This window comes from Bolinopsis microptera, chromosome 11 (genome assembly GCF_026151205.1).
Source record: "Bolinopsis microptera isolate Bmic1 chromosome 11, MBARI_Bmic_1.0, whole genome shotgun sequence".
In the NCBI taxonomy this organism is placed as follows: Eukaryota; Metazoa; Ctenophora; class Tentaculata; order Lobata; family Bolinopsidae; genus Bolinopsis; species Bolinopsis microptera.
Genome location: NC_087082.1, coordinates 4,232,346 through 4,257,005, shown reverse-complemented (window position 1 = coordinate 4,257,005; position 24,660 = coordinate 4,232,346). Strand labels below are relative to the sequence as shown.

The window sequence follows — 24,660 nt, the reverse complement described above, 5'->3', positions numbered from 1 at the left end:
ACGGGTGATGTTCGTATTGACCATTCATGTTAATGATCTGGCCCGCATCAAATAATGCTTCTCGCAACCACAAATGTATGCAGATCGGCGAGATGCGAAGGATTGACATCGTGAATCAAGTTTCGAGAAGAAAGCGGCGCGCGCTACTTCGAAGAAATTTAGACGAGTAACATTCGTCAATGTTCGTACAATATTTTTTGAATTATTAAAACGTTCAAAATATAGGAACCTTTAAAATATAAAAGCATCGATGAGTTGTTCATTGTTGGTATGATTCTGTTACATTTATTGAAAAAATTATGTAATGTAACGCGATGGAAGTTTTTTAAGCGGGCAATTCCAGTCCAAACCCTGGATACATGACATAAAAGATTCGTTTTCACTTGTTTGCATGAAAAGCATTAATAAATAATATAATTATAAGACCCGAAACTTACAATAACTTGTTGTATATTCACATTACATGCAAAATTATATTAATTTAAATAGTGCATAACTAAACGGTTCAATTATGAAACCTTGAGTCAATCTCGTACAGAAAATCTTTCAACTAAAAAAGACACGTAGTTATTACATATTTGTGTTCTAGGTAGAAATAAAGTCCAGTATACTTATAATAGTAATGTTACAAAACATTGTCTTTTATTGTCTAAATATGTACGACATGCAAGTGCAACCGGTTTTTTCGACCCAAAGTTAATTTGTATCACGTTGTGACCCCCATTGTCGTTTCACTATAGTAAAGTTTCTACGATACAGGGGGAGCCGTGCGCGGCGGGTCTTACGACGTATGACAAAAGCAAAAAGTTAATCTACGGATACAAAATGAATCATTTATAATTTGACCAAAACCCATAATCATGGGTAGTCCGGTAGAGTGGACAGCTGCCAGTGCCAGTGTCTCTCTTTCCCCAAACAAAAGTTTCGATACTAATTGCATCAATCACATGCTGTAAAAATCTTTTTGGGTTGTTTTCGGGTCGATACCTAGTAGTAGTATTTCGGGATAAGAGTGGTAGTTAGTGTCCAATTAGCTGATTTTTATTCTCCGCTATATATATATATTCATATATAGTTATACTTCACGACAATCTGTTGTAAAACAGGGGTTCCAGAAAACCCACTTGTCGATACTCCTGAAACTTGAAACTTTTTTACAGTCGATTTGGTAAACATCTAGACGCCCTGCAAAATTTCAGATCTCTAACTCAATTTTAACATTTTTTAAGGCACCTGAATATGGCGATTTTGGGTTTTTTACCGAATTTCGTATAATAACAGTGCTGGCGCGTATTTACTATTTTGCGTAAATTTCTAAAAAAACCTCCACGTAACCATTTATTATTCCTGTCATCTTTGACATTGAATTAGAATGTTTTGAACTTAAAATATGCCTGCTGAACTACTTTCGGTGAGTCTTAATGCCTGAAAAACAGTAATGGGTTATAATAGTATATGGGGTAACTAGTATAGCTCACTAGTGAGTATAATGGCGGCGGTAGTGCTTACCAGCACTGTGATAATGGCGGCGGTCGTGCTTCCCAGCCCTGTGATAATGGCGGCGGTCGTGCTTCCCAGCCCATAACTTAAGATTAATCGTGATTCTTGTTGTTAATGACATTGATGGTGGAGAGATGAGAATCCCTATTGTCAGGCATCAAGGGGGCAATTCCGTTCTCTTCGCTCACTGTTTCCAGTTGAACCATCACACACGGATACACAAACAACGCTGCAAAGAAATCCTCGAGCGGGTTTCCATTGATACCATAGTGGCTACGAATATTAGCCCTGGTAGCAGTAATGATTGTAACAAATCCTAAAAAGAACACCCATCCAAGAGAATATATTCCACCCAGATGCATGTCTGGGACGTTGATGTTGACAATCTCTAATATTATAAGAACTACCCAGCCAGCCCAACACAGTCCCGCCATTACAGCTGGTCCTACAGCACCCAGCTTGTGGCGTCTCAGGACTTCGTACAGTGAAACTGGCCTGAACAGAAAACGTTCAAACTATTTGGAAATTGTGCTTACACAAAATCGTAAGCATGTCATAATATCATCTTGCCTAGAACATGATAGTCATAACGATTACAGATCACAATGAGTAACTCGTTAATATCTTGAACAGAACTGTAAAAGTATAGTTCATGAACCAAAAATGAGATTTGATAATCTTCAGAGATTTAACTACAGCGGTTAAAAAACCCACTCGAAGTTCGAACACACTTACGTTAAGAACAAGTTCCTGATGACTCCACACCAAAGTTTGGGTTGCAGGGTACAGAAAGGGTCCACCAGAGACACTGCAAAGTCAGGACCGTACGGGTTTAGGTCTCCAACCTCCATAGCCAGTCCTCGCCATGTTGCGATGCAAACAAAACATAAAACGAACGTGTAAGGTAGTCCTGCCGCTACACTCGCAGTCTGAAATCGTTTCAACTTTAGTTTTCGTATTTTCGGAAAATTATCAAACGTTTTGAGGCTATACGAAATTTTTGATTCGCGATTCGACATGTCATCTCAAAAAATTTGATAGTTGATCCCCGAGTTTTGACTCGGGACATCGCTTTATTTCTTGTGCTAATCTGAACCGTAACTCCTTGATCTAACCTAAACTGTTAAATGTTAACCTCTAACCTAACGCTATTACTGTTACCATTAAAGTCTATAGAACTACTAATTACCTGCAGAGCGTATATAGCATCAGACCCCCCGGCTACCAGCAAGGCAGTGGCGGTGGCGCCCTCTACCAGCGCCCAAAATATACGCTGAGGAATGGGCGGGTCTTGATCACCATTTGCCGACATTATGTCTATTACCAAGCTACCTGGGATTGTAGAGGAATTAAAAGAAATTTGTTGTCTATGATATCCTTAATTGAAGTTTTTCCAGCCATTAACAATTCATCCCTTAAAAAACGTAGATTTGAGTAATTCTGAAATACCTGAATCCGAGCTGGTTACGAAGTAAAGTACGATAGCAACGAGAGATATGACGCAAAGGAAGGGCCCCATATCACCGTATGTAGACATTTGTGCAAACAACATCTCCTCACTCGCCATACACGACAGTCTAGAAACTGACCTGTTGAGCAATTATATTTCTTTAGTAACTACCTTACAAGACAGATTTATGTGGATCATAATTAGCGGGGATCAAAATTATGGGGGAACGAAAATATGGGGATTTTTTTTCAGAAATACAGTAATTCAGTACAAAATTTCAGAAATTCAGTACGAAAATATGGGGATTTTTTCCCATTTTTTCCAAAAATCCCCAAATTTCGTACCATATAAATATGTCTCGTAAGGTATTGATAAATTGATTGTAATTAGCATTAATTGTTAATTATATTCCCTGTCACGAATGTCTGAATTACCTGTGTAAGTACCTTCATAAAAACAAGATATGTATTTTCAAATTTATATACTTATTTATTATCGGTACAAAGCAAACTATGCAATTGTCAAACTATAAGTTTCATGTTTGAAAAGCAATCTTCAGTGACATAATTAACATAAAAATGGCAAACATAATACAACACAGTGCTCCTTTATCAAATTTTATAATTAACAATTAACAATTACTCAATACTACTAAACCTATATAAATAACTACAAATCCTAATAACTAATAAATACTAACTAAATATGTCTAACTAAGAATTTCCTAGAGTGCCTACATTTAGAAATAATTTCTGATCTTTTGTTAATAATGCCTGGGGTTTTAAGTATGTATAGTTTCTCGTCTAAACAGAGGCCACAATGCCCCGCTCCAGCCTTATATTTCTTCGATTTAGTAATAATCTTCCAGTCTATGCTATATTCAATCATCTTCTCCTTGAGGTCCCATATCAATTTTGATAACTCGGTACTCAGTCTGTGCTTAGAATTCTTAAAACTTTGTCGATGATTGTACCACCGTGTCTTAAAACTGTTTTCAGTCAATCCAATATAGGCCGTTTCCTTGTTAGATGCCGTTTTAACGGTTGCTTGGTATACTATGCATTTGGCCAGACATTGTCCTTTGAGGGGGCACTTCGAGGCGTCTCTGCAATTACACTCTTTTTCTGGAGCTTTTTTCTTTTCAGATTGTTTCTCTAGGACTGATTTGTTGTGCCCTTTGAGTATCCTCAAAGAACTTACCCTCAATGATAGAATCACGATTGATAAGCATATCCAGCAACAAGACATGCCTAAATGAAGCCAAAAGCGATTATGAGAAGGCACTTAGAGATAGCGGATATAGTCACACCATCGATTATAAAACACCACCGCCTAAAAAGAGAAAGAGATCGCGGAAGAGGAACATCCTATGGTACAATCCCCCATTCAGTGCAAACGTTTCAACCAACATCGGAAGAAAGTTCTTCGCTCTTATCGATAAGCATTTCCCGAAAAACCTACCGTTACATAAAATCATCAATAGGAATACCGTGAAAATAAGCTATTGCTGCATGCCCAGTTTGGGAAGGATACTCAAAGGGCACAACAAATCAGTCCTAGAGAAACAATCTGAAAAGAAAAAAGCTCCAGAAAAAGAGTGTAATTGCAGAGACGCCTCGAAGTGCCCCCTCAAAGGACAATGTCTGGCCAAATGCATAGTATACCAAGCAACCGTTAAAACGGCATCTAACAAGGAAACGGCCTATATTGGATTGACTGAAAACAGTTTTAAGACACGGTGGTACAATCATCGACAAAGTTTTAAGAATTCTAAGCACAGACTGAGTACCGAGTTATCAAAATTGATATGGGACCTCAAGGAGAAGATGATTGAATATAGCATAGACTGGAAGATTATTACTAAATCGAAGAAATATAAGGCTGGAGCGGGGCATTGTGGCCTCTGTTTAGACGAGAAACTATACATACTTAAAACCCCAGGCATTATTAATAAAAGATCAGAAATTATTTCTAAATGTAGGCACTCTAGGAAATTCTTAGTTAGACATATTTAGTTAGTATTTATTAGTTATTAGGATTTGTAGTTATTTATATAGGTTTAGTAGTATTGAGTAATTGTTAATTGTTAATTATAAAATTTGATAAAGGAGCACTGTGTTGTATTATGTTTGCCATTTTTATGTTAATTATGTCACTGAAGATTGCTTTTCAAACATGAAACTTATAGTTTGACAATTGCATAGTTTGCTTTGTACCGATATTTCATGCTCCTAGCTACAGCTAGTAGAGCCCTTTTTCTATAAGAGAAGAAAACCAGTTGTACTTATTTATTATATATAACTATAAGAAGTTTATAAACGCCAGACGTCAGTGGCAAAATAATGTTGCAACTTGATTAAACTGACTTGTCTGTTGCTGATTTGTACTTCCCAAGCCATCTATCGTTATCATTAATGTAACCCACAATCTCTTCTACTGTAGGGAGGGTGCCATCTGCTCTAGATTTGATGAAGGTATCAAGCAACTTCCAGCCGCAATCTTTACACGCAGCTGATTCGCCCTCATCTCCTTTACATAATTTCAATCCGGCTTTTGTAATGGGCCAATTGTTTGTTTCCGTTAGTATCTGTAAAAGTGATAGTTACTACCAGCTATGTTTAATACTTTTATATGGTAGAATCTTCACGGTGATATTTTCCAACATATTAGCCAAGTGATCAGTACACCATCACATTCGATTTTATTTCAAACATTTTCAAACGGAGCAAATGTATTGCTACATATGCAAATGAATCGTGGCGGCAAAGTAATAATACAAAATTCCAATCCCAATTACTAACCATGTCATTACTCCATCCCAAAACAGTAGAATTCCAAGATGTGCAGCAGAGTCCTTGGCCTGCAGCGAGTCGCTCGGTTCGGATGCCCGCTCCTCCAAATATAGTGAGCCACATAAAGGTGTAGATCATAGGAGCTGACATAGTTCCTGTTGGGTGGTACATAAATATTTTACAGTTTGATACACTAAATGATTAAAATATTCGTTTCTAACATGAGACAAAAAATGGAAATTTTAGGTCTGTAAGGTACTTTAAATTGAGAAGGTTGTTTAGAAGTATTAAACAAAAGTGTCTTTATAATCAGCTCGGTCTCTATTATATTATGAACACGCAGGAGCTAGCCACCTCATAACAACATACCGATGATGAATTGTCTGATGGTCCTTCCTCGAGATATCTTAGCAATGAACATTCCAACAAATGGCGAGTAGGCGATCCACCATCCCCAGTAGAAGATGGTCCACGAGTCCATCCAGCCCTGGGGCCCGTCTCCTTCTCCGTCATCATACATTCGACCTGAGTATGGTTTGATTAGTGCTGGATTATTTTTCCTTTCTTTTTCCTGTACCGGTAATGTTCGTTCAAGCTCTGGGTATGTGAACTTTGACATTCGATATTTGTGAAAGTATGATCATGTATATATCCTTGATAAAGTAGGAGAACAGTTAACATTAGGTTTACTAAAATTTTGATAATCAAATACAAGCGATAGCATTTATTTAACCTCGGTCACGGGCGCCAAATGATTTGGTACTTAGTTCGAATGCGTCACAGTGGAATCCAAGCTGTATTAGCCATTGAAAGTAGAACCCGACATTTTGACAGAAGAGGTTCAGTATAAACCTAGGAAAATTGGTCATAAGCTCATCTATCTAAAATATTGAAAAGCAAGTTACAGCTGTCTCTTACTATGCGGAAGATGTATAACATGCCACGAGACAATTGTTTTCACAATAAACTCATAACATTAAGGAGATTCCTCAAAATAAGGACAAACCAGGTGTCGTCCAGGAAAAGCACCATCATCATGATCACCAACCCCAGAGTGAAACACACCTCTGACAAACGTCTGATACCTACACCAACACCCGTTGCCACGGAAACAGTTGCAATGAAGGTGATGCACCAGATGATGATGACCTGGTTAGTAATGCTGACAGCGATGTCTTCATTCAGATAGTTTAGTCCTGCAGGATATTTTAATTAACCTCGCAGTACACAAACAGCCCTTTGATAATGACGTTAAGTGGTACGTCATCCGCATCGCTCATCATGGTCCTGGGCACGAACAGTGTTGTTTACTCAAATTTGTCCATATTTGACGGGAATTGTCGCGTAAATTTGAACAATGTAACATAAAAGCTTTTAATGCAGAATTTTATCAGAATTACATACTTACCCTTGTTTATCTGCATAGTTCCGAGAACCAGTGAAGGACACACACCAAAAAGAGTGGTTAGTACGGAGAAGATGTCAATAACATCACCCAACCATCCGTAAATCCTATCTCCAATCAGTGGGTAAAAACATGATTTCATCGTCATGGGCATTCCCTTTCTGAAGGTCAGGAATGCTAGAATAATAGCGACCATGGCGTAAACGACCCATCCGTGTATCCCCCAATGGAAAAGGGTCAGGTTCATGGCCCACTGAGCCACTTCGTTGTCAGGCATGTATATATCCTTGGTGTATCGGTTGGGTCCCTGGTAGTGCCAGATTGGCTCAGCAACTCCGTAGAAGAAGAGGCCCACCCCCACACCACTGGCGTACAACATAGTGAACCAAGTAGCATCGTTATATTCTGGTTCCTCGTCGTCTTGTCCTGGGGAGACAGCTGTTAGTTGCTTTTCAAATGCGTCTCTTAATAATCATGTGTACTGTGTACTGTGTAGAGATGGACCTTTGAATGGACTATGTGCACGTTTTGAAATTTCTGATCTCGTGCACCTGCCATTGAAATTTGAACCCTATGATAAAGACCCGGCAATAGCCATTGGATCACAAGCAGAAACTGTTTGTCGAACTAGAGTACGCTACCTTGGCTCTAGTTCGACACGTGCCGAAATTCGTCAGGGGTGATTTCTGGCGAACTTAAGTTGTCGAACTTGAGTACGTGAATCTTAAAAGTTACTGCAGCGGATAACTTCAAAAGAATTGTAACTAGCAGTTTTTTTTTCTGCACCCACGAATATAATTCTATTCAGTTCTTCCACCCCTAACAATTTACTTTAAATTCGGTGATAAATCAAAATGATAATGCATGGTATTTTAGCATTGATTGATCATGCCAAAAATATTTCAGTGTACCAGTACCACAGTCAATCGTACAATAAAGCATTACAGATACCGGACCTCAATACACATACCTAACTTCATATCCCCATACTTGCTGAAGTAGATAGCAATGATGACGATAGTCCAAATGTCCTGAGACCCAACATACAGCCACGTAAAAGTGCTGGTTATCCAAGTTTTAGCCGATTTGAACGAAGTCAACGCATCTGAAAATAGGGATGCTCATATCAGTTTATTCAACAAATATGTTATTTAGTTATATATATGCACCTAAATTAAATGATTTGATATAAAAGTTAAAAGTTAAAAGTAGGAAACGGTTTGTTAAAAGAGGGTAGAGTCCATCAAAAGATCATCTTAAATATTCAACATTTATTATCGATACTGAAAATAACAAGGCGTGAATTAAGTGTTTTTTAACCATATACTATACTTACGATCAGGTGCTAAGATACACCACAAAATAAACGCAATGATTAGAAGCGCACTCAGTATAGTAACCACCGGGTTTAACTTCACCCTGATAGGGCCAGACCCAGCCTTGAACCACAAGCTCTTGTCCTTGATTATAGCTCCCTTCCACGTGACACGGGCTGGTGGGTCCCCCTCTGGATAGGGTGGAGCGTTGAAGTGATCCATCTCCGACATCTCACCTAAACAGGCTGGTAGAGGAGATGGTTGTTAGGGTGTGTTCTTTTAATTATGAACTGAATACATGATTGGGTCATAAGTCATAACACTACAGCTCTAGTTTCTGGCTTCCTTTGTAGTTGTACTACTACTAGTACTACTACTAGTACTAATACTAAACAATAATTGCCGAGAGAAAGAGCAGGGGTTGATCCACCGAATTATAATAAAACTAGTGTAAAACAGTTAACTTTAAGTCAGCAGAAATTGATTTATTCTTAACGGGTGATACTCGTAAAATATTTGTTCCAGGACCGTCGACGAGTCCAACTCGGCGCGCGTCCTGGTAGGTTATAACCTACAAATTTATTCCGGGAATTGGTTGGATCATTTATAGAAATCTTCAACTGTTAGCATTTATTTATTTATTACAAGGACAATAAAAGGAAATCGCGGCACGTGCGGAATCGCGATTTTTTCCATTCTCCGCGACAAATCGCGATTTTTGACGTTTGTCGCAACAAACCGCGATTTTTTCAGATCCTCGCGACAAATCGCAATTATTTCAATTCTCCACGACAAATTGCGCAATTTCCTTTAAATCTGAGAACCAAATTTACGCATTCTCCTTTAAATCTGAGTGCCAAATATTAAGTTCTTTATAAGTTTTATATAAGTACCCCCATGGAAGTGGAACCAATCACATCCACAGCCTTCCGAATGTATGTACGGACTTCAGAAGCTCATAATTATCAGGCCGGTAGCTTGAAACATGTAAGAACATGTAATGAACAAAAGTAAGTAGTTTCCAGAAAACCTTTGAAAAAATTTCGACGCGATTTTTGGCCTAAATTATCGCGACCCAGCAAACCCTACCGGCTGGGGAATATCTCCAAAAGTAAAATAAATAGAACCTTCCGGTTTTCAACAAAATTTCATGCTCGTAAATTTATAGTTAGCTCCCCAGGAGCCAAATTTGGGACAACTTAGATTCTGAATTAAACCGAAAAGTTTGATTTTGGGCTAAATAAACGATCGTAGCTTTTAAACTTTGCAAAGTAATGTCGTTGTCATGACTTCTAGGCTAAATGCAGCGTGCGAGGGAGCCCTCAATAAGAATATAACTATAAGTTTGTAACTTCCTACTCTTTTAAAAATAATTTCAACTAAGAAACTGGAATTTCCGCTAAAATAACAAAACTCTGAAGCGTTGTTAGATGTTGTGAACTATAGAGTATAAGGTCAGCAAAGTATGTGCTATCCTGGTATAAGTTCCAGCCATAAAGTGCGGTGACTCTCTCGATCAGTGGCGTTTGATTTATCACGTGAACAATAAAGTGATCGGAAAATTTGCTAAAATAAACAATCGAATAGAAAGGGCAAATGATTATTAACTATGTTTACATTAATAATAAATGTAGATTATTGAAATTTTATGTATGACTGTGTGCACTGTAGAATAGCTATTACTTACAGTAATTCTATGATAGTGTTACCAACTCGATGAGGCTAAGCAAGACAATTTTGGACAATAAAACACATATAAGAATAGTACAAACTAAACAAGAATTGTACACATTTTCTCGGAGGAGAACCGCCTTCACCATCACTCACTGTCACTAAGACAGTAAGTGATGGTTCTAAAGACCTTGAAGAAGGCCAAAAAAATGTTCAGCCCTCTACTTTGAAATGCAGGTAAAGATCTCATTTCGTTCATAACTAGCCAGATTATATGAGCAAATGGCTACTTCACATTCCCAGATTTGATTGTCGTGATGTGGAGGAATCGGAATTGAACGATGATACTTGAAATTGTACAGACTACAGATGTGCCCATCATTGAAATGACGCTTGATCAGATCGACATGCACCAGACAGCAAAGTAAATCGTCCTAACGACGAGATGGTGCTTGGGAGTCATAATTAGACTAACTGGGCGTTGGAAGAGCTGATCGTTATTTACTTTTAGCAAGCCTTGCAACCAGGGATCTTCGACAGCTAAAGAGTCTGGACAGGTGTGTAGGAATGATTTTCTTCGTGGGGGGAGGGGGTGTATTAAAATATATATCCAGTAGTCTATTATCGTGGAACTGACAAAAGTCCCGCACATATTGGGACGTCTACGAAGTTTCTCGATGTTATCCGATTTATATGACCCTAAATAAGTTATTTTTACTCGATTAATAAGTGTTATTTAGTATTAGTAAATAACACTTATTAATCGAGTATCACGCCCTTTTTGACCGCACCCATAACGCGACCCCCACTATAAATTATCTCAGCTTCTGATTGAGATAGAGACCTCAGGCATGAACTTAAGAGACTTAGTTTTTGAGAAATCGCCAAAATCCGATTTTACTATACAGTCTCGCGACTAACAATTATCACACTTATTTCAAGATATCTCAGCTTTTGGTTGGAGTTAAGCGCTCATCTTGGGCATTAAAATGGTCAGAATCGTCTCAATTTGTAGAATGTGTCAAAAATGCCATATTTCGTTAATAATTAAAGGAAATCGTTAAAAACTTGGAGTTGTTGGTACGTACTTTGAACAGCTGGAACAAACGACACGGTCAATACGTTGCGTTTTTCCATCCAGAAACAATTTAACACGAACACAAGAAAAATTATGCATTTGACTAGTATTATAGGAGTGATCGCAGTAATTTCAGTGTTTAAAGTAATATGAAAGCCGAACTTCTAAGATTAACATGTAAGGAGCGTCATTGGCTGAAGCCTGAATGCCAACAACTCATAAGAAACCATGCACTCCTAATAAGCCTTTTTTAAATTAAGAACCAGTACTAGTAGTTCAACTACCGGCGGCGGCAGTATACATATAGCTCGACACGTCTTATGCCCATGGACAGTTACGGACATCTCATCGACAGTTGTCCACAAACATCTTGTTGTGTTGCCTTTTAAAGAGTATATTTTGTTATTTGTTTTAAATGTTTTAATTTTATAGGTATTAATATTCACAAATCACATCACATCATGCTCCACTGCACATTATTCTCACATCTAATAACAAGCACTCACATTCCACTTTTAGCACCAATTCACTTCATATGCACAAAGTCAGCACATTCCATTTCACCTTAGAGATTCATAACAATTATCACTCGTCAATGTCACGTGTTCACTTCACCACGACTTCACAACCATTTAGATAGTAGTTTCATGTCTCATGGTCATAAATCACTCGTCACGTGTCATTCCATATATAAGTGCCGTTTTGTAATTATTTAGAGGGTGATGTTCGAGCAGTTCTGCTATATTCTATGTTACTTTTACAATCTTTATTCTACTTTCAAGAGTAATACCTCATAGTTATATCGTGTTTCCTTTGTACAGGAACATCGTAAAACACATCTTATGACATCATATGACCGCATAACAGTACACTGTCCATAAGATGTCGGGCTATCTGGATACTGCCCAACTTCCGTGCGATAACAAATTTGAAGTGCAGGACTTGTATTGTAAATGTATTATGTATTTAATTTCGTAATCATTGGGTGCTCCGTACATCTACGAGATATCCTGCTCACAGTTACCGTCCAAATATATCGGACAGACCTATAATACACCCCTGATCCACCGCATTTAAGAACACGAACGATGCATCACTTAAACAGTTGGAGGGGGATTGTTTGAAAACAATCCCCCTCCAACTTTGGATGACGTAACGGCATGTCATGACGCTAGCTGAACGTCAAACTGAGCCTATAAAAGTTAGACAATGAATTTTGTTAATCAAAGTAAACGTTACCAAACGTTAGGGGTCGTTCACATATTACGTAATCAGCTGAGGGGGGATTTCCGAATGATTACGCTTATATATAGTGTAATTTTGACACAATAGCTTAAGCTATGTGTAAAACTGATTACGGAGTGGGGGGGGGGGGGTAAAAATGTTCCAAAAAATTATTACGTAATATGTGAACGACCCCTTACAGCTGAAAAAGCTGTTATAATGGTTAACCGTCGAAAATATGTATCTCAATAAGAATAAAGAATTATTGAATATGCTATGTTAATTTGATTTATCATATTGTGTGAGGTAACCAGAAATTAGCGTATGCTACCCGTACTCGAAATGGTACTTCAAATTTTGTAAAAGTTCTAGTTAACGGATAAAGTTGAAGTAGTGAATTTTCCTTGATTCAAAGGCCATAATTTTAATAAAAGAAAATTAAAAGTGGAGCAAACTGAAACTGGAAAAGAGTTGCGAACAAAGTGTTTTCAAGTTATGATGTCATTTTATCTTACACTTACAGTTTAATCTGGAAGGTTCTTAATCTACGGAAAAGACAAACTTAGCCTTAAAGTTATTAAATTCAATAAATTCTACTTCCTTAAGTAATAAACCACACACGTAATATGAATAAGTAATTAGTTTATTAGATCATGAATCCATCTCTTTTGGGAGACAAATCAGGTGATGATTATGATCATGAGGTTGGTATGGTGGAGGTTGCCTTATCTGCACTCACCAAAGATTTACATTCAGTTTTTTACGAGCGTGCTAAATCACTCTACGGTCGATCTTAAAGATTTTTCTAAAAGGGCCCCCGATAGTTGAGCCCAAGTTGGATCGATGTATTTTAATTTCGCACGCTGATTCCGAATCACCCCCATGACATAGGGTTAAAATGCTCCCCTAGCGAGATATTGGCGAAAAACTGTCTCGATCACGTGATATGACCATACAAGGAAGTTGGTCTAATTTCTCGTTAGGGGTCCGGGTAGGGTTTCAGCATATGCTTTTGTTAAAAATTGGGTTAGGGTTAGGGTTGGGATCAGATCAGAGGGCTAGGATTTCGGATTAGTCATTCAGGGCCATCAAGAGAACGTGTTTAAAAAGTCACGTGACAGTCGAGTGTACTAGAGTGATTAATCATCATCCGTTTTTTTAATAAGGGGTCGAGGGGGAGGGGGTTTCCAAATGTTTACGGTTGATTACGGGGGGAGGGGGTTTTGGTCGTTGATTAGGGGTCATTAATTAGGGGTCGTTCACATTTTTGCCCCCCCCCCTCCCTCCGTAATTAACGAAAATTGTCCAATTGCAATTGGTATTTCGAAAATCGGTAAAAAATTAAAATTTTGATTACGTAATCAACGACCAGAAAACATAAAAAATTGAAACACCAAAAAGATATTTTCGGCTCATAATGATCAGTTTAGGGTGACATGAATTGTGGAACAAAGTAGTTTCCAGGAAAACTTTTTAAATTTTTGACTTGGAAAATTTTCGGCCCGAGTCATTCTCGATACGTACATATTGAAAGGCAGTCTCCCCGCTCCCGAACTCGTGTTGCATAGGCCGGGCCTAGGGGAGGGCGGGAGGCCTGCCCTCCGAGATCGCATTACAAAGGGGGAACTTCGACTCCAAGATCGTATATCGAGGGTGAGGTGGGGGCTTCGAAATCGGGATAGAAAACATATGAAAACTTTGAAAACTTTTGAATGTCAGAAATATTTTTACTGGATTGTTTTCAGCTTGGAAAGGCTTGTAGGTTTCCGTTTATAACCTACCAGTACCAGGACGCGCGCCGAGTTGGACAAATATTTTACGAGTATCACCCGTTAAGGAAAGACAAAACGTTTAGTAGTAGTACAAAATTTAGATATTTGAAAAACAATTTTTGTTAAAAAATTTTACAAAAACCCTTGTGTTCGAGCTCGAAAATTGTTTAAGGTCGAAATAGTAATACGATAAAAGGGCAAAAAATCGTCTTTTAGGTGTTCGAAATGATATTTAGATTCTAGATGAATATTTGATTTAAATTACATATTTCGTCCTTTACTAGGTCGAAGATAAAGCAAAATCTATTTCTAACTTAAATTAAACAATTCCACTTTATACTTATACTTATAGACTTCCGTCAACGCGAACGTACAACTACAAAGGTACAAATGTAGATAATTACGAGCTTGGTGCGTGTCCCAAATATCAGAGAGTAATACTAATACATGATACAATCACTCAATCAGACTAGCATAAAAATTGAGCTTGTGATTCAGATTGTCTTTTGAAATGCCTTTGTGCTTCAAAATCTGGATATTGATAGGAAGGTTAACATTATTTGTTTTGTCACGTGACAGTGTAGATCGCGTCGCTGTCACCATTCATAACAATTATGCTTCACCTTCCCACCAGAATCTTACTTAAACTTCCATGTTTGATGTCGCGATATTTGAACAGCAGATTTTATAAATATACTTATAGGACACTGAGTTTCTATCGTGTGTTTGAAGAAATGAAAGATTTTGCTAATGTGTAATGTTTTGTTATTAATCGAATTTTAAATGAATTTTGACAAACATATTCAAGAAATACATTAACGGGTGATACTCGTAAAATATTTGTTTCAAGATCGTCGACGAGTCCAACTCGGCACGCGTCTTGGTAGGTTATAAACCTACAAGAAATACAACTACATATATCGCATTATCGCTGATTTTATACATTTTTACATAAACTATTTTCACAACTACAATTAAATACATTTATTGAGCTATGAAAAATGACAAGGCTGCAGGCCAAACGCCCAGCAGTGAAGAAGCAGAGAAAAAGATAAAGAAGCCCTCAGAAAAAGGTACTGTTAAAATAAAAAAACCTATACTAAAGATTAAAGATGTTTCTAAAGATGTTTCTAAAGATGTTTCTAAAGATGTTTCTAAAGATGTTTCTAAAGATGTTTCTAAAGATTTTTCTAAAGATTTTTCTAAAGATTCTAAAGCCCCCCTAAAGAAAAGTGCCATTAACCCAAAAACAGTCCCCAAGTTTAATCTCAAAGGGCTGTGTTGTCGGTGTAAAAGTGATAACATGGCCTATGAGTCCATTTCTTGTCAGATATGTAAAGACGTTTTCCACGCATGTTGTAAGGATAAGGCTGGCACACTTATGCCCACGTCTATTTGTTCACGGACTTTCCTGACGAATATTTTGCCAGTAATTCACAAACACGGTAATACATATTCTCAAAGATATGGTGACTTTGGCTGGACATGTCCTAACTGTAAGAAAGCTCTCCTTGCAAAAACTGCTGTTAAAACTGCGGACTCAACCTGCAATACAAGCATGGACAGCACCAAGAGTGTGGCTAGCACCAAGAGTGTGGCTAGCACTGAAAGTGTGGCTAGCACTGAAAGTGGGACTACTACCACTACTGATACAACTTCAAGCAATGGAGATGAGAAGGCATTGATTGAAACTTTGAGCAATTTTAAAGTAAGTTTACTGTCAAGTGTAGAAGAACTTATTTCCATCAAACTTAAATCACACATAGATTCTTTGCTCACAGAAGTACCAAATCTTACACGAAGATCCAGCACCCCTAGTAGTGCATCATCTACCCCTAGTAGTGCATCAGCCCTAGCCCTGCAAACACCTAGTTCTTTAATTGCTTCCCCAATGAAGACTACCAGTTCACTTTCATCTTCAAAGAGCTACAGTGCTGCGTTGTCTCCTGAATCGGCTATAGATAGCTCCACTAGTACTGCTACTGACAACTACATAGAACTAACCAAGAAGGAAACTCCTATGCAAAAACTTCCCTCTGGCAATATCCATAATAATTCTCCTGATAATCATGTTATCGTCCTCAATGTAGAAGCTAGTAATACTAATCTTGAGGAAGCAGGGAAGCTAGCTAGTAAAGCCCTTGGTACAATACCCGTGATCTTCTTGACCCCTAAACCAAAGACAGGCAAAATTGTTATCTCCTTCCCTTCAGAAAAAGATAGAGAGGATGGGAAAATAGCCCTCGCAAACTCATCAGCTGTAACTTCGTCCAAAATCACTGTTAATGATGCAAAGAAAATGTTCCCGAAAGTCACAGTTACGAATATCCCAAACAACTTAATCTCCCACATTGTCTCTGAAAATCTATCAGTTCCTGAATTTCGAGAAAAGGTTAAAACCTTTATGGAATTGAAGCTTCTGGAAAAGAATCAATATGTTAAAGATTTGGTGACTAAGCATGATAGAACATTTAAAGTTGTGTATGTCAATTATGGAAGAGACTACACTACTGTTGGGATTAAAGTGTCTCCTGACATAAGGCATTTCCTGTTAAACAATCAGTCCATTTACATAGGAAATTCCAGATGTAAAGTAGTTGATAGATTTGATCTTAAGCAGTGCTTCCGATGTCAGAAACTGGGACACATTTCATCTCAGTGCAACGAAACTGATGTTATTTGCATGTATTGTAGTGCATCACACATAACACGGGCTTGTCCCTACAAAGAGGTCAGAAGAAGTCACAGATGCACCAACTGCTCACACTCCACCTATGAATCATACAGAGAATCTTGTAACACCCATCACTCTGGTGCTGAAAACTGTCCCATAATAATGCTGGAGAAAGAGAGTCTTAGACAAAGAACAGAGTACTCAAAAAACATGTGAAGACTACGCTTCTCAACCTAAATGTCGGACTGTTTAACACGAGGTCACTATGTAATAAAACTGCACAAGTATTTGAGCAACTGTCTGACTCCAATATCAATGCCTGTTTCCTGACAGAAACTTGGCTACGTAAGGGAGATACGTCAAAAATAGCGGAAATTAAAGACCTAGGCTATAATATTGTTCACCAATCTAGAGCTGGTAGAGGAGGTGGTGTCGCTATTGCCTTTAAGAAAGATCTTAGCTTCAATAAACGCCCTACAAAGACCCATAAATCCTTTGAACATGTTGAGAGTGTGCTGAAGTCAAGTTCCAATGACCTTCTTCGTTTCTGCTGTGTCTATCGATCTTGTACGGCTAAAATGTCCAAAATGACAGACTTTTTACGGGAATTTGATGAATATCTTGACAGTCTAACTCACCTTCCAGGTAGACTGATCATTGCTGGAGACTTCAATATCCATGTCGAAGACCTCACTGATCCTGATACGATAAATTTTATCCATCTCATATCAAACTATGGCCTCATCCAGCATATTTCCAGTTCAACACACATTGGGGGTGGAATCTTAGACCTTGTTCTTACTAGAAGCAATGCGTGTGATATGTTGAACATAAAAGATATAGATGTAGCTAAAACAGTAACAACATCAGATCACTACTTCGTAAATTTCTCTATTGCCTTTCCTCACCACAAAGGAAGCAACAAAGAAGATATGGTGGGCAGAAAGATATCAGATATAGACATAAATCTTTTTAAGGAGGATCTGTTGCTATCTGACATAAATGACCCCAACAAGTTTATTGACTGCAACTCTGCCACGGAACTCTATAACAAAGAACTTCGCAGAATTCTTGATAAACATGCTCCCCTTATCTGTTTTAGCATTAATCCTGATCAAAGCAAGTGGGTGGACACAAAATGTCAAACTGCCAGAAGGAAACGAAGAAAAGCTGAACGTGACAACAGGAGACTTAAAACTGCAGATTCAAAATTAGACTATAAAAAAGCTGTTAAGCATGCCGAGGCAGTTATAAACACCACTAGACAGCTATACTATGAAAATCGTCTGCAAAGCTGTGAGGACAATAAAAAAGATACCTACAAAATAGTCAATCAGCTGATGGATCGGGACATATCTAAAAACTTGAAGCCTAATAACAAACCTGCTGAAACTCTATGTGAGGAGATGAAAGAGTTTTTCAATGATAAAGTGGAAAAGATTTACTCTGCCATTAACAATGATACTGCAGCTGACATTCTTCTTGACCACTCTGAACCATTTCAAGGTGAAGCCTGGAGCCAATTTGAAACCATAAGCGACAATGATCTCAAAAAGATTCTTTCTGACCTTAACAAAAAAGAATGTGAAGAGGATCCCATCCCTCTAAAACTTCTAATGCAGTGTTTTAATGAAGTTAAACCAATTGTGTCATTTATTATCAATGACTCACTTGTCACTGGAAAATTTCCGTCAGTCCTAAAGAGTGCTCTTGTCAGACCAGCCATCAAAGATGATAAAGGAGATGTCAATAGCTTCAACAACTATAGACCGATTAGTAACTTACCTTTCCTCTCGAAACTCATTGAAAAGAGCGTCCAGAAACAGATGACCAAACATCTTGACTACCACAATCTTCATGCTGAGCATCAAAGTGGTTATAGGTCAAATCATAGCTGCGAAACTGCGACCCTTACCATCTACAATGATCTTCTTTGTATCAGTGACATGAAAAGTAAGGTTATCCTCCTCCTTTTGGACCTCAGTGCTGCTTTTGATACTGTAAATCATCACTTGCTCCTAAAAAAACTAAAAAAGGACTTTGGTTTTGAAGGTACTGTTCTCGAATGGTTTACATCATACCTTAATAACAGATCCTTCACAGTAACTATTGATAAATCAAGATCAAAGAGATGCTTCCTTAGAATTGGAGTCCCGCAAGGTTCAATTCTAGGTCCAATTCTGTTTATACTTTACACAAAGGAGCTCAATCAGATCGCAAAGAGACATGGATTTAACATCCACATGTACGCAGATGACACTCAACTGTACATTGAGTTTAACCCACTATTTCGAGATCTCTCAACAATCGAAGAGAGAATAACAAATTGTTTTGAAGATATTAAGACCTGGATGACCCAAAATAAACTCAAACTGAACCAAAACAAAACAGAAGCTCTTGTAGTACAGACCAAGAACAGTTACTCTTCATGTCCAGTCGATTCAATACAACTTGACAATGCAGCTGACCCTGTGGATGCATCCCGCACAGTGAAAAGTTTAGGTGTCCTATTTGATCAATTCCTAACATTTGAAGACCAAATAAATTCAATTATCAGTTGCTGCAACATCCATCTGAGAAACCTTCGAGTTATAGGCTCAAAGCTTAACTATGATCTAAAAAGACAGCTCATTCACTGCTTGATCTTTTCAAAACTAGACTACTGCAATGGACTCTTATACGGTTTACCTGATCTTCTAATAAAGAAACTCCAGAAGGTACAAAATTCCTGTGTTCGATTCTTGTTTGGTTGGAAAGCTATCAAAAAATGGGACAGTGTCACTCCATTCCTGAAAAAAGCCCATTTTCTTCCGATACGACAACGAATAGAGTATAAGATTGCTCTAACCGTGTTCAAATGCGTTAACAACATAGCGCCGGAGTATATCATCAAATGTATTGACATCAAAAGTCAACCTGTACGTGTACTAAGAACTGAAGAAGACTATTTCCTCCTAAATGTTCCTCCTATTTCAAACTATAGTAAAACCGAGAGAAGTTTCAGCTACTGCGGACCCTCTGTTTGGAATAAGCTTCCTTATCAATTGAGAACACTAACCGATATCGTCTTATTTAAAAAGAAACTAAAAACTCATCTCTTTGAAAACGTATTTGTATAAGTATCATGTATTACCTTTCTCATAAAATCCATACTTCATAAAAATAAGTTCTTATGTACATGTTACTCATGAGTCGCTTTAGATGGTTTGAACTGAATCTTTGGGTTTTGAGTTCTTTATGGCTATAAAGCGATGTATAAATTCCTACTTATTATTATTATTATTATAAACTGATCTTGACCTTGAAGCATGATATTTGACTGATCTGTGGCCATTTAACAACATAAAATACCTTAAAAGTTAAGATTGTAAAATGATCTAAAATGATTTAAAATAAGTTATGCAATGATCAAAACATACCAAAAAATACATCTCCCGCTGTTCGACCTTCATAAAGTGTCCAATAGGAATTGACCACAAAATCAATTAAAAATCAATAAACTAATTACAGTCAGAACTCATTTATATCTGAAAGTCACTTCTGGCTTGCTGCAGAAAAAGAGCGTGTAACTGAGGACTGACTACTCTAATGAAATTTCGGATACACTACAAAACTGAGGTTTTCAATAATATTAAGAACTGAAGTAATCTTACATGACTGGAAAATTCTCATTAACATACAGTGAAAAAAATCTCCAATCACTTAGCAAGTTAAAATCAGCCGGTAAAATCTAAAACCAGTCATTAATTAAATCTAATCTTTCCAATCCCAACCGTGAACCAGACCGTATCAAGTACCATCTCCGTTTTCGCTGAAAGATCTGAACTTGAACCTGGCGAAGGAGCTCTCTGCTGCAGATGCAAAGAAGAGAAGTTCCCCTCCTCCACATGCTAAAATAGCCATCTTGTTTTGGGTCAGCTGTTCTCCTCCAGGTACCTGAATTAAGATTAACGTAATCAGAAAAATGTTGTATCATCTCTACTCATCTGGTTAACTTACTGATCTAACACTGGAAAATTATCATTGATCGCAAAAGAACATTCTTTAAATTCCAGATCAACAAAAATGAGATATTTGCACCAAGAACTTACGATGAGTGATAGAAAAGTGTTGCCTCCCTCCTGTCGGATTAGGAATTTGCCTCTTTTTATGTATTTGTAGAAGAAAGCGGCGTAGTCCACCTTATTGTACTCATCCCATAAAGAAGGCAAACTTGTCGCCGCTCTCGCTACCCGGTAGGGTTATTAATTTTAAACATCATAATTAATCAAATTAAATCTATAAAGGTAAACTGCTTCCCAGTTCTCATACCCCTATCTTCTTAGTTCTCATAATAATAAACGGTAGAACCATGAAGTCTGAACCTTCTTTCAAGCCAGCTGACTGATAACGAGATCGTAGAAATCTACCTTAGCTTGAGAGAAAGCGTCCACTTGAACAGGTACGGCGTCCTTGGAAGAGTCCTCGACTAATATTATCCGTTTCTCAGTTTCGTCGTTATCTCCACAACAAGTAAACACGATAGCTTTTGTATTGTCGCTGTTAACGTATGCTCCATTTAGCCTCGGCCCTACTGAAACATTATTAACTCAATAAAATTGAGAAGTAATTGTTATATTTTGATGACACTGTCTAAAAATGTAAAGTGCGGGAGGAAGTGAACTGTGAAGGTAAAATAACGGAAAGTAGCAACTGAAAAGAAGAGTAAAGAAGTTATAAAACAAGATAACTAACCAACATCCCCAGTCCCGGACAGTTCTGGAGTGGTGACCTTTATCATGATGACCTCAGCTACAGCGTCGAGAGAGTAGAACAACGCCTCGTCATACAGGGCGGTCAGTTGTAGTCCGTTTGAAACGTCCAGTTTACGGGTCCGGAGGAACCGGAGTATCACGGTGAAATAATCCGGATCTCCTGAAAAGTGAAAGTGAAACTATGGTTTAATCTCTGTTATAGGCTACAGATTGTTGTAACCTTTGAAAGGAATTAAAAGTTCATCTGAACGGAAACCAGAAAGGCGCTGCATCTAATATATGAACAGGTCCCCAGTCCCGCAAGGTATTGTATGGCAGCTATCCCATCACTAGGTATAATCGAAATTAAAAGTGAAACAAGACTCACTGTCTATGAAGTACGCTCCAGTACTATCTTTGAGGGAAGGAGTTCGGTCACTTAGCAAAGCAGTAAAAAAGTTATCAACACCATCAAATCGCAGAGTGGTCTCCGTTGTTTCAAATATTCTCTGGAATTAGTCGTTGAAAATCTTTAGTCAACTTAAAGTTAAATGTTGTAATCTTACATCATATACAAGGACTGTTCACTGTTCGATAAAATTAAAATGTTGTCAGCTAGAACATATTTTTTAAACCATTACTCACCCCTCCAACATTTAGCCGAACTATCGTGTCAGCCATTGTCCTAAAATATTTTCCCCACGATAAAGTTCTGAAAACCATTAATATATTTCTGTTTAACAAGTTCTCAATTAGTATCGTAGTAAGCTTATACTGATATGATATCATGATTAGTTTGCTATTTTTAAACCACATGCTGGTATATTATATGTAGTATTGTTACTTAAAGGAAGACTTTTTAGCGTTGTATACTGTGTTTAGTTTCAAGAGCCATGTCGTGAAGCAGGAGCACTGAAATGGGGGTAAGAGATCAAAAACTGACACTTAAGTTTCAAAATTGCTTGTTTAATTTTAGGAGTTGTGATCTCATACATTTTCAATTAGTTTTTTATGTCACGTAATTCGGTACCTCTCCCAGGGACTATGCGCTAAAATATGCCCGTGCATTTTCGCCGAAGGTGTCGGTAAGTGCATTTAGATAACAAGGAGCATTTACATAGCATTCCACCGGATATGTTGGGTATTAGAAAAGATTTTGTTCCTATAAAAATTATAGATCAACTCTGGCAAAAACTAGTGCAGTCTGTATATTATATCTGGATAATTTACCAGGAGAATGTGAAGTAATGTAATATGGCTATAATTTTTATCACAGGACTTATAGGGCGGCCAATCAGAATTCCAAAGGAGACGTATGCTGTACCGGGCACAGCGGTGGAAATAGTAGCACATTGTAAATATGATGTGACCGAGGAACAGGTGGAATGGAGTAGAGTTATCATAGTGAAAGGGAAAGATAAAGAAGGTGAGAGATCACTATCATTTTCGTGAAGTTCACTTTTGTTTCTTGAAGAAATTATTATTGGATGGAGGAAAGAGTTTAATTTATGTTATTTCAGAAAAGATTTTCGGGGCGGACGTCAAGAAGCCTTTTGGTAAGTTATGCTTTTAATAGATTATGATTGCACATTTCAATGTTTTTGTTTTTGTCACTAGCAACTAGATTTACCGTAGGCGTAGAGCAGGAAGTTTGCACAGAATTCACATGACCAGTTTCTCCCACCAACAAGCGAAGATTTTCACATTCACTCCGCAGGAAAACTAACCATCTCAGAAGGAAGCACGATTACTCTAACATTCGCCAAATTTGGGCCTAAAGACGGCGGACAATACACAATAACCATCACAAAAGATCCTGAAGCTGAGAAGGACTCAGCAACAACTGAGCTTATCGTAGAGGATCCAAAACGAGAGAAGAAGATAAAAGCGATGTTCAATGAAATAGACAAAGACAAAAGTGGAGAGATCACAAACGAGGAGTTAGCGAAAGCTCTGAGGAAAGCTAATCCTGGCCTCGATGAGGAGGATGTTGACATGATGATCAAAGAGAGCGATGAGAATGGGGACGGGGTTGTGGAGTATCACGAGTTTAGCACGTTCATGAAAAAGGCCGGATTGTAGAAAAGTATGTACGATTGTAGAAAAGAATGGGTTTTCATGATCAGATGTGATGTTGAATGAAATGAGGATATACATTGCCAACAACTCATTCAGTGACACATACACTTTGGGAGAAACTGGTCATAACCTCAAACTATGCAAAACAAAAGATAATCAAAAGTAAACTTACAGGGTCAGTGCGAGTAAAAAACAAACAGAAAATAGGACTATCAATTAAAGAAGTGCGGCACACTCACCTAGGACTTTATCGAGTCAGAGTTACAAATCCTAAAACAGAAACTGTCACCACAGCTACTACCAGACTCAAGTTTGACTACAATCACTTCCCAGACTTTCAAAAACTAGACATTGAGCGGGAGGGGCTAATTTCGAAGGAGATGATGATTCAAGCTATGTGTGCTACAGATACGTATCTCACGGAGCAGGAGATAAGAAAGTTTATCAAGAACTCAGACTGCATGAAGGCTGACCACGTGAACTTTAACGAGTATGTTAGATACATGAAATTTGCTAAACGGAACTCAGTGAGACCTCTAGGGAGGGAACTCCAATTAGATGAAGAAGATAAGAAAGAGGGCGGAGATGAGAAAAAGGATGAGGGTACAGCTAAAAAGGACAAAAGTAAAAAGAAGGGCAAAGATAAAAACGGGGGAGAAGGTGGCGAGGAGTGAAATTTATTTTCTCAACGAACCTTGGTAGCTAAAAATGGATGGAACTTGCAGGAATTTAAGGAATTATCCCGTCATGTTACTTTCCTGTCACGTCATCGTTAAGCTACAAAACACAAAAGTCATTCTGTAGAAGAAGGTTTATGTCATTATCTCATCTAATTGTAACCACAAGAAAGTATGTAATAGTAAACATATCGACTGCAAATATTTGAATCTACGTTTTTCATGTATCTATTTTATCTTCTTATTACAACGTATCTCTCATAGATTATTATTGATCTTAATAATGAGG

At 37.8% G+C, this 24,660-nt stretch overlaps 3 protein-coding genes across 4 annotated transcripts; 1 reads left to right on the top strand and 2 right to left on the bottom strand.

Moving 5' to 3' along the window:
* Positions 1-1,514: 1,514 nt before the first annotated feature.
* LOC134822698 (uncharacterized) lies at positions 1,515-8,704 on the bottom strand. Its single transcript, XM_063833894.1, has 12 exons — positions 8,484-8,704; positions 8,118-8,252; positions 7,151-7,573; positions 6,749-6,938; positions 6,476-6,594; positions 6,112-6,267; positions 5,752-5,897; positions 5,317-5,537; positions 2,950-3,089; positions 2,690-2,832; positions 2,236-2,429; positions 1,515-1,995 (listed from the first exon to the last, which is right to left on the bottom strand). Exons 1-12 carry the CDS (start codon positions 8,692-8,694, stop codon positions 1,593-1,595), a joined length of 2,481 nt encoding a protein of 826 aa, XP_063689964.1. The 5' UTR covers positions 8,695-8,704; the 3' UTR covers positions 1,515-1,592.
* Positions 8,705-20,318: 11,614 nt separating this feature from the next.
* On the bottom strand, positions 20,319-24,609 carry LOC134823378 (BTB/POZ domain-containing protein KCTD4-like). Of its 2 annotated transcripts, XM_063834832.1 has the most exons (7): positions 24,389-24,609; positions 22,261-22,300; positions 22,004-22,124; positions 21,617-21,796; positions 21,293-21,455; positions 20,974-21,115; positions 20,319-20,818 (listed from the first exon to the last, which is right to left on the bottom strand). In XM_063834832.1, exons 2-7 carry the CDS (start codon positions 22,294-22,296, stop codon positions 20,672-20,674), a joined length of 789 nt encoding a protein of 262 aa, XP_063690902.1. In that variant the 5' UTR covers positions 22,297-22,300; positions 24,389-24,609; the 3' UTR covers positions 20,319-20,671. The 2 variants fall into 2 exon arrangements, with proteins under 2 accessions (XP_063690902.1, XP_063690900.1); XM_063834830.1 differs by lacking the exon at positions 24,389-24,609 and having other exon boundaries at positions 22,261-24,281.
* LOC134823265 (uncharacterized) lies at positions 22,750-23,697 on the top strand. Its single transcript, XM_063834664.1, has 4 exons — positions 22,750-22,756; positions 22,892-23,041; positions 23,136-23,171; positions 23,333-23,697. Exons 1-4 carry the CDS (start codon positions 22,750-22,752, stop codon positions 23,695-23,697), a joined length of 558 nt encoding a protein of 185 aa, XP_063690734.1.
* Positions 24,610-24,660: the final 51 nt, after the last annotated feature.